This window comes from Austrofundulus limnaeus, unplaced genomic scaffold, assembly GCF_001266775.1.
Source record: "Austrofundulus limnaeus strain Quisiro unplaced genomic scaffold, Austrofundulus_limnaeus-1.0 Scaffold75, whole genome shotgun sequence".
NCBI lineage: Eukaryota > Metazoa > Chordata > Actinopteri > Cyprinodontiformes > Rivulidae > Austrofundulus > Austrofundulus limnaeus.
The window spans coordinates 1,182,633-1,193,463 of record NW_013952477.1 but is presented as its reverse complement, the minus strand read 5'-3'; the positions used below and the strand labels follow the sequence as shown (position 1 = coordinate 1,193,463).

The 10,831-nt window shown below is 41.0% G+C and overlaps 1 protein-coding gene across 2 annotated transcripts in view; it reads left to right on the top strand.

Moving 5' to 3' along the window:
* The window catches only part of dvl1a (dishevelled segment polarity protein 1a), a 28,222-nt gene that overhangs the window by 3,092 nt on the left and 14,299 nt on the right, over positions 1-10,831 (top strand). For both annotated transcript variants that reach the window (XM_014010940.1, XM_014010941.1), the window contains exons 2-4: positions 6,329-6,398; positions 8,055-8,176; positions 10,568-10,686. In XM_014010940.1, the coding sequence (XP_013866394.1) occupies positions 6,329-6,398; positions 8,055-8,176; positions 10,568-10,686 (311 nt within the window). The remainder of the gene's footprint in view (positions 1-6,328; positions 6,399-8,054; positions 8,177-10,567; positions 10,687-10,831) is intronic.

Sequence of the window (10,831 nt, the reverse complement as noted above, 5' to 3'; positions counted from 1 at the left end):
GGAGTGGGGTGGTGGTGGTTGTGGGGGGAGATCTTTCTTCTGCTGAGAAAGTGATGCTGAGCCTTTGTAGTTAGAGGACAAAATTCTGCAGCTTTTTGCACAAATGTGCTGCTTTATCTTCTTGACGTGTTTTCACTACCGGAGAATTGTGACAGAATCGAATGCTGTGCTGAATTTCAGTGTCACATAGCATCAACAGCATCACTCCTGCTGTGGTAATGATTAKATGCAAGTTGTTATAAAGTGACAATAGAATGAAAGAAAATAAAAGCTAAAACTGCTGAACTTTAGGACACAAGAACMATAATATGGTGTCATTACTCACAAGCATCAGAATCAGCTTCATTGGCCAAGTATGTTGACACACAAGGAATTTGTTTCCAGYAGATGTTGTCTCTCCAGTACACATATACACAATATACACTATACACAGTGGTGGAAGCACAATAACAAAATATATAATCATTATAGTCTGTGTATTATCTGTTGTCATTGTGCTTTAAGGCAGAGGTTCCCAAACTGGGGTCCCAGGACCCCCAGGGGTCCATGAGCCCTATCTTGGGGGTCCTCAAAAATTTTTAATGAATCGTTATTTTGGATTTTATTTGAAAAAATTAATTTGGGGAACAATGCGCTAATAAAACAAACAAACTAAACTAAACAAAAAATCATTCTCATATTATTTAGGTGTTAAAATGACCGTAAATTATTTCTAAAACAGCATGGAGTTTATGAGGGGGTCCCTGGACATTTTTCACACTTGTAAGGGGTCCCCAGACCCAAAMGGTTTGAGAACCCCTGCTTTAAGGTACTCAGTGCAAATGTACTTGAATGTACTGTAATTCTTCATAAATGAAGAATAAGCTTGTTTTCACCAAAAAATCACCACACACACACACACACACACACACACCTTGTTCTTGTTAGTTTCATAAATTTGGTATTGAAAGAAACGGATTTGCGGAAATGTTTATTTTGCCTGAATTGGCTATTTTGTAATTATGGTATGTAAATGCATTATTTTCATTCTGATGTTTAAAATACCAAAATTTCCACATAGCTTTATATTTTTCTCCGTCTGATGATGTAATTTTTAAATACTGAATGATTAATGTCTTGATCAGTTACTCAGTACATGAGTAGCCTTTTTACCAAATTTTTTTTACCCTTACTTAAGTTCTTTGAATGGCTACTTTTTACTTTTACTTGAGTAACAATATGTTGAAGTACTGCTACTCTTATTTGAGTACCTACTTCAGTTAATWTGTATCAGTACATATTAGACTTCTTAGTCCCAAACAGCTGTTCCATCGATATCGCTATTGTTGATTTGTTTTCTATCACTTCAACTGTTTCTGTTGGTCAAATGTCAGTTTATTTATATAACATATAAACAACAGAAGTTAACAAAAGTGCTTCACAATTCAGCCAAATGACCAGATAAAACAAAAAACAAAAAAAGACAGAAATGTCCAAAAATAAGTAAAATTCTAATAAAATACAGAAATACAACATAAAAACATCAGCTCTAAAAAAAATTTCAAACTCTGCCAGAATCAAAAGCTAAGGATGGGTCTTCAGCATAGATTTAAAAGTCTTGATGGTCTCAGTGGTCTAAATACAAAAAGGTAAACCATTGCACAGATTTGGAGCAGAAACTGCAAAAGCCTGATCCCCTCTGACCTCGTAGGTAAACAAACACATATAGTAGCATTCGTTCACAAAWTTTATTGACACAGTTTTAATTTAAGAACTCATTAACCATTTACATGGGAAAAAATGGTGCATATTTTGTTTCTTTATAATTTTTCTGACTGGTTTTTACTGGTCACTAAATACCTTTTAAATCTTATTAAGCAGATTATTTAGGTAGACTCTAAATCAGTCTCTTTCTATTTGTTATTAGCTACAGATATTATGCCTTTCTGTTAATAGCATTATTAGCACCAGTTCACCAAATAGCTTGGACTGCTGACCTGCGTGTTCTCATTTCTCCTGCCTCTGGTTGTTTTTGTTTGTTTAAACTCATCTGTCTCCCATAGCGTAAACAAACATCTAATCATCCCCTGTTAAACAAATCAACAGGAGAGGAACATTCTACCATCAGTAAATCCTGCATCATTATTCTGAGAAATCTGTTAAAACCTATTTAGGCTGTCAGCTTTAGAAAGGCAGATTTGAGGCAGGATCACACACCAGACGCCAGGTGTCAACAAACATGGTTACAGCTTGTTTCGATGTGTGTGAGCCCATTGTTTAGAATCTACGCATGTTAATGGGTTAGGAATGCAACGCAAACTGGTTTTCATATCAGATGGGGGCAGTTAAAGATGTCATCTGTTATCAGATAAATGGCTCACTTCTGTTTGCTCTTGCAGTTTCACGTCTTACGTCAGGAGGGATGGAAGTTGCGTGTCAATTCTTTCAGAAATAGTGGAATAACAGTGGCGGTGGTCATCTGTATCTTAATACTGACAAACTTTAGGAAGAACTGTTGTTTGCACAGACCGCTCCCACATCCTCAAAAGTCACCTTACAGCTGGCCGTGCAGCTCCAGAGAGAGGATGCGATCACTTCCGACCCAACAAGCAGCCGGCAGAGCTGGCCCTCACCTYCCTCCCTTTTCCTCCCCCGAGGTGGGACATGCCACAGCAGCAGACTCTGTGGTCGACACTTCCAGCCACAAGGCTACGTTATCTCAGTCCACCATTCCCCAGCAATACAGCTCCCACAGCAGTGACACAACACCACAACTAGCTTGGCTAATTATTTCAGTAGCAGGGAAGATTTGGCAAACAAGGAGTGGRAAAAAAAAGGAAGCTATAAAGTTGCTGCCAAAGACACCCCTGCATAAAATCTTCTTAGGATATCCTGCTGCTCACAAGTTGTGCCTCTCCCTTTTTATAAACTGTGCTTAAAGCCAAGAAGCTAATGTGAGCTCTCAAAAAAAAAGTAACTTAGTATCAAATTAGGGGAAAAAAATCCCTATGAAAAATGGTGTTTACCAGCTCATCTCCATCCTCTCTGCCAGCTCCAGATTTGGTCTGTGAGACATGGACCCAGCAGGTGTGGTGACAGATTGCAGCTAAACTTTGTCCCAGCAGGTCAAAGGGTAACCGTGAGGTATTTTTGTAGAGAGTTTACAGCCAAAGACGAACTCACTGAGGGAGGCTTTCACASTAGATGACTCTATTAATACACATTTCAGCTCTCTGACACCCTGTTGCTGCAGCTCTGAGGCGTTTTCTACCTACGAATACTCATGAAACATTCACACAGACACATCGATCTACAGTAAGGCCCAGAGTTATTTCATACTCATGCTCCATTTTGGTTTTAAATGACTTTTTTTTTTCGTTTATTCAGCTACAGTGCATACATTTGTTCAAATTTGTGAAAGAAAGAAAAGAAGAAGAAAAAAACACCTTCAAATCAAGTAAAGAAAATCACTTCTAGAATCTGACCTTGACAATAAGGATGGTACYGGTGTTTTGTTACACAACATTTTGAGACAATCAAGTGATTTCTACACCTTCTGACAGGTAATTTGCCCCCCTCTGTGAGTAAACTCCAGCTGTCTCAGGTTTGAAGGACTCCGGTTTATATTATCAGCTCCTTCCACAGATGTTCAATAGGGTTCATATCAGGGCTACTAGAAGGACACTTCAGAAAAGTCTTAGCCATGCTTGTGTGGTTTTGATAATATCCTGTTGGAGGACCTATAACTTCTGACTGTGACATAGCTTTCTGATATTGGGCAGCACATTTAGCTCCAGAATGCCTTGATAGTCTTGAGCAGGGGTGTCAAACTCCTGTCCTCGAGGGCCACTATCCTGCATGTTTTAGAGGTTTTCCAGCTCCAACACACCTGATTCAGTGATTGAATTAACTCTTCAAATTGTGCTGAAGCCTGTCAATCACCCAGCCATCAAAGTCAGGTGTGTTGGAGCWGGAAAACCTCTAAAACATGTAGGGTAGCGGCCCTCGAGGACTGGGGTTTGACACCCATGGTCTTAAGAGTTCRTCGTACCCTGCAGATTCAAGACAGAATATAAACGAGCTTCCTCCATGTTTCACTGTAGCKACCATGTTCTTTGCTTTGTACGGTTTATTTTTGGGTCTGTGAACATGTGACTTGTTGCCAAAAAGCTCCAGTTTAGTCTCACCTGTCCAAAGGACATCCCAGAAACTTTGTAACTCGTCATCGYGCAAATTCAAGACTCACTTTTTTATGATTTGGTGTCTTCTGTCATCTTCTGTTAAGTCCATTTAGGCTCAAATAGTGTTGGATGGTGCAATCTGACACTGATGAACCTTGACGTTGGAGTTCACCTCGGGTCTCTTGTTCTGGGCTTTTTGGTAACCATTTGATTTATCAGTTTCTTCATCTTGTCATCAGTTTTCATTTTGTGGTCACATCAAGGGAGTTTGGCTTCAGTCTTGTGGATAATATATGCAAATATAGTCACAGGAACATCAAGCTGCTGATGGTTTTATAGCCTTTACCTTTAATGTGTTTGTTTTTTTTCTCAGCTCTTAAAACAACTCTCAGTTTTCTGTGGTCCATATCAGTGTGGTACACACATCAACACCGAACAGCACACTGACTACTTTTCACACTTCAGATAGGCAGACTGACTGATTACAAGACTGAAGACACCTGTGRYACTAATTCCAGGACACACATTAGTTTAACATGTCCCTATAGTCAAATTGTTTTCAGTTGTTTCTGAGGCTTCCTTTTTGTCAAGGCTAGCTTGTTAGTTGTTATTCTGTCAACCAACAATTTTAAATCAATGAGTGATATTTATTTGTTTGTTTTTTTATTTAAGTCCCACTGACATTAAAAACTTCTTTTTCAAGGGAGTCCTGGCCAAGAGGCAGCAAAAATATACATTTACATAGAGTTACACAATTAAAAGAAATACAAACAATCACTATTAAAAACATTCACAATTCGCCCTCAATCTGGACTTAAAGGTGCTCATTGGGATCAGTTCAGTTAACTTCCAGTCTTTTTGCAACATGTTCCATGTAGATGGAGCAGAGTGAACAAAGGCCCTTTTTCCCAGTACTGTGCGGAGAATTGGGACAGAGCAAGAAATTATCATTTCAATGCAAAGAGTATGACTCAATGCTTTTTCGTGTGATTAGATCACAGATGTAAGATGGTAGCGGCCCAAGCAAAGCCTTATAAATAAAAGTGTACCAATGTCCCAGCCTCCTGGTGGACAAAGAAGGCCATCCCACTCGAGTGTACAGATCACAATGATGAGTTGAGGCTTTATAATTCCTACCAAACCTCAGAGAAGCATGATAGACAGCATCAGTTTTTTAAAGATATTGTGCTGAGGCTTATATAACAAGTCTTCATAATTTAAAATGGATAAAAAATGTCGCTGTGACAAGCCGCTTTTAACATTAAAAGAAATTTTTATTTTATTTAAAAAGAGAAGCACAGTTTAAGTTTCTTCACAAGATTTTGAATGTGGGGCTTAAAACTTTGTTGACATTTTTGTATTTTTTTTTCATTTTATCATTTATTATAAGATCAAATTGTTTTGGGTATTATTTCCCTAATGCAGGGGTGCCCAAACATTTTCCCTGAGAGGGCCAAAATTAAAATCAATCTGAGGGCCGTGGGCCAAATGCAATAATATAAGAAATGCAAATACTTCTTAAGTAAAGTTGTTTTATTTTATATGATTAAGCTAGCGGCCAGTGTGGTTGCCCACTTTTTTTTTCTTTCAGCCCATGGACATGGAGAAAATTCAACTTATGCCCAGGCAGCAAAGGCTCATGGGACTTTTCATAATTTAAAATTTGAGTACAGTATATGTGGTCTTATAAGGTGTGTAAATCTAGATATGGACTTAAATCAGTCTAAATTTCTCTTGTAGTTACTTGTATTTTATATTTAATCTTAACATAATTACAATCTAGTAACCAGGACAACTGCTGGTGTGCCAAATGAAATGGCTTGGTGGGCCAACTTTGGTCCGTGGGCCCCACTTTGGGCACCTCTGCCCTAATGAAAGGGTAAAACCAAATTTATCCATGTTGGTAACCAGCTTTATTGTTTTTAAATATTTGGCTACTATCCTGCATGGTGCAACTTGGCGGACTGCCTTGATGGGCAGTCGTCACCGATACAGACTCAGTGGCATCACTGCTGCTGTTTGAGCTCAGCCATTTCAAGGACACAAAGTTGGTGGACAACGATGCTGAAAGTGTGACTTTAACAGTGCGAATGTTGTTTTGTGCATCAGCAATGCAGACAGTGTCCTGCTCCGTTAGACTGACCGTACCTGTCTCCTCTCCTCTCCAGGGTCGTCAAAGAAGAGATTTCTGATGACAACGCCAAGCTGCCATGCTTCAACGGGAGGGTAGTGTCCTGGGTAAGTGAGATAGATGGTGCTGCCCTGCATCCCCCCTCCCCTTTCTGCTTACGGCAAAACCTCAGCTGTAACCAAAGATACGTGGAGAGCTCATAGATCATTCAGATGCAGCCATGTAACGCCTCCACAGAGGCCGCTAAAAACTTGATCTCACTGTTTGGCCGTAAACATGTGAGGGCTTCCATTAGACATTAACACTGTTATATTTACTACTGTTACCACAGTTACTAATATCTACTACCCCACTGAATAATGCAGAGTTATAGAGTTTTATTGTTACGGGCTGTAAACACCACTGAAAACTCGAGTTCCCCTGTGGGGACAATAAACTAAAATGAAAAGAGTCTGCCTGCTTTAGAGGAAGATTTACATCTTCATCAATGTTTTGCCTTTAAATATTGATCCAAACAAACAATGACATTTTATTTAGTTTGACAGACCATTTTCAATCTTCATGATGAGTTTGTGTTCGTTCCTTGTCTTTTTTCTTTTTCTTTATAGCATGTATTTGAAAGGGATGCTTTACTTTATTGATCTCGGAGGAAAAAGTCATTATTGTGTTAGTCTCCCTCCATGGGGAGGTTGGAGGTCAGGATTAAGCACACAGTGTTGACTGTGCACTTGTCAGAGACTCTTATTCAATAACAGGTAATGAGTTGGCTTGTTTTTAAATAAGGTTTCACTCCATCATGTTGGTGTCGAGTTAATTTAAACCTCTGCGTCTTCATGACTARACTGTTAATAGATCCCCCTTTCACAATATAGGTTCCCAGCAATTTGCTCGTTTTTCAGTTTATTAAATTTGCTCTAACTTTACCAAGATGTATTTTGTGTCATAACTGTGTAGAAATAACAGGACCTGCAGGCTGCAATGACTGACAGGTCTGCTAGTTGATTGACAAACAGTTTGTTTGTTTATAATGTTTTAAAAGACAGTAAACACACTGRTATAGATCATCCCAGATGTATCTCAGACACTTTATTTTCAGTTTAAAAGAATGTGTAGCGTTCAAAGCACCTGTCATGTCATGTATGAGCTTAGCTACAGATTTAAACTGGCTGCCACATGCTTCATGTGATAAACATCCTGTTTGTACATTAAAAATATGACATTTTTAAATTTGCTGAAAAGACAGTTTTTACTTTAAAATAGCGTCTTATTTTGATCACACAAAAACACACAAGAAGTTTATTGATTTGAGCGGACACTGCCCATAACAACCAACTGATACTGGTCACTTGATCTGACTGTCTGCAGCATTTAAATATATATTTAATGTTTTTTTTAAGATGTAAAATATTTGAACAAATTTCATATTGCAGTTTGTTTGGAAATAAGATGGCTRATCATAAAGTATAAAGAGACAAAAATACATAGATGAATTCTTAAGTTGTTTAGTGCAAACTTTTATAAAACCAAATGATTTGGTTTTTTTTGTGTTTTTTTGTGTTTACTTGTACTCATGAACTGTGACCCTTCATGGCTCTACCCTCAGTGTGTACAGTTGTTTTTTTTAAGCTCTGGTTACATTTGATGTTTTATGTGAAATATAAAATATAAATATGTTTTGGTGTTTTTTTTTCCTCAAAGTTCAATCTTATGTTATTTATCATTAACTTTTTATTTTATTTTATTTTTTACACAATGACTCTTAGTTGGTCCTAGCAGAGAGCGCACACTCTGATGGGGGGTCTCAGTGCACAGAGAGCCATCCGGAGCTTCCCCCTCCCCTCGAAAGAACAGGGGGCATCGGAGACTCCCGGCCCCCCTCCTTCCAGTAAGTAAGCTGTTGGCTGCTTGTTGTATTTGCACGGCAACACACAGACATGTCTGCAGATGTTTTCATGTTCACAGTCCAGAGCACTCATTGGGCTTTTCTCCGCTCCTCCCCCAGCAGAAGGCCATACATGCTAATTAAACTGTGTAGTGCGGCAGGGAAAGTCATCATCATTATCAGCTCGWATGGGATGTGTAGGTGACTGATAGGTGTGAACATACAGCATGACGCGTGCGCTGAAGCATTAATCTTGGACCGTGTGGAAGAGTGTGAGAATTTCTCCCACTTGTTCGTCTGTTCCCTCCCTCCCTCTCCACCCACTCGCCCATGAAGTGAGGCGTTAGTCCACCCATCTATGTAAACACGATTCGCAGTCCCGTCAGTGCTGCTGATTCTTGAAATAGCCTTTGCTGCATAAACATCTTCAGGCGAATACTTGCACTCAGTGAGGCCCATTGTGTTCAGTCACTCAGAGCAGTCATCCACACCGAGCGAATAAAGACACGGTGAACCCAAAAACACATCGGTGTCTTCAAAGGTCAGAAAGCGAGACTTTCTTCACAGCTTCCCTCAGATCGGACTTTAATTTAAAACTGGCAGATTATAAAATATCACTGCTCCTGCCAGGGAGAAGTCTCCTGCTAAATTTAGTATGGAGGGCAGAAGAGGCTAAAGCTGTTGCCACTGCAGCATGAGAGCAAAATGACCGAGGCTCTATATTGAGAACATGCAATCTGTCATGTCTGTCATGTCTCGGCGTATCTCTTTATCCAGGGTTTGACATCTCGCCTCTCTCTTGCCCTCTATGGACTGCTCCCTGCTGTTTGGCTGTCAGCCCTTTTGATGATTTTATTGTTCTCAGCCAGCGTCCACTACCGCCCCCTTGTGGAGCAGACCTGCTACAGCTCATTTCACTCCCCCCACTCTTCTATATTCTCCTTTCTCTCTTTGAGTCAGACCRGCGGGCCTTTCTCTCAGAGAAACAGCATTGCGTATTCCCCATCGAAAACCTGCCCTCTATCTGAAATGAATCCAGTCCTCCACTTCTTCCTGAAAGTAGCTGGAATACTATTACCACTTCATTTTCTCTTTGTGCTTTATTCATGCATTTCGTGTGTTTGTCCGCTTGAATAGCCGTGTTTGAAGAATAGGTGTTTGGGGCTGAGAATGGACACAACTGATGTGCCTTTGCCTGGTAATCCGGATTAAGGCACGCATCTCTATTTCCCAAGAGAGTGGGAGCGTCTCTTGGTAGCAGTRGGATAGAGAGATGTTTGGGGGAGGCGGGTTTGAAAGGGGTTTGCATTTGTTCACAGCTGCAGCCCTGCCTCTTAGATAATCTCCTCCTGGATCACCGCCGACAGCTTGACAACTTGGACCATCGCATCACAGCCTAATCAGGAATACATCCGAAGWGCACTCCTTCAATCATACTTGCATGCACGCACTGACTCGTAGCCAGGTGCAGCCATCAGCCTCACGTAGCAGAAGCATGTAAGCATGCCCCATTGAGCGTTTTCTCCCCGCTGGGCGAACACAGACAACACAGCATCCTCGTCTGCTCTGTAATTTATTCAGTTTGTGTGGATTCTCCTCACAGTGCCACTGAYGGGAGTGTTGTTTTTGAACACGGCCGGCTGATGCTKGTCGATACGTTTGCACCTCTGGATCTGTTTGAACGTAGACTCGTGAGTTCTGCTGTGATTTTCCGTGCAGGTGGAAGGTACACGTGTTGCCACTTGCCTAAGTGTGTGACAGACCGACAAGGTTGAGAAGAGTTCTCACCAGCTTCAGGTTTCCTTCGAGCCCAGTGGCGGTGTAAGTCCCTTAACCCCCAGTGCCTGAGGCCAGCATGTTTCTAGCCCTTCTGATAGAATAACAATCTGCCGGCTGCTGCCCCCCACTCAAAAGCCCCCTCCCCTCACACACACGCGACCTCAAATACCCAGGCCGGCTTAATGCATAGCTCACACCTGATCTACCACTTCTCACTTTTTATGCTCTCTGTCACTCTCCCCTCTCAGTCGTTCTCCCAATCAGGCTCCAGGCACCATCTGGGCTTTCAGTAGGTCTCATTAATGCCAGCATTGTCCAGATCAGCTCCCTCTCAGGCTATCTGGTCATTAATAACACTTAGTGGCAAACACATCACATACCACAGAACAATGTAACTGYGATTTTAGCCAGAGGGACTGAATTTGAAACAGAGTCATAATATAAGTTGCATCTTTCCCAAAGGCGGAAATGACAGGCGATCAGATATTGTAGCAGACAGAAGACTGCAGAGTGTTGGCTGGCTGCAGAGTTAGTTTGTAGCGCTCTGTGTGACAGAGGCGTGTCAGGCACATCGTTAAAATCTGTCTGAAGTTTTCCTGCTCTTGTTTGTTGCAGTGCCAATGCAGTGAGCAGCCGTGAYGGCCTGGACACCGAGACGGGAACGGAGTCTCTCCTGAGCCACCGCAGAGAGCGAGAAAGGGAGCGTGCTCGCAGGAGAGCTCGAGAAACTGAGCGTGAGTATTATCAGCCAGGAACAGATGGACACCAAAAAAAATCCAATTATTTTGTCATTYGGAGGTCATTACATTTCAGTACTTTATTTAACTCATAATCATTTAGTAAAAAAAAAAATCCTGAACAGCAGACATGAATTGGGGG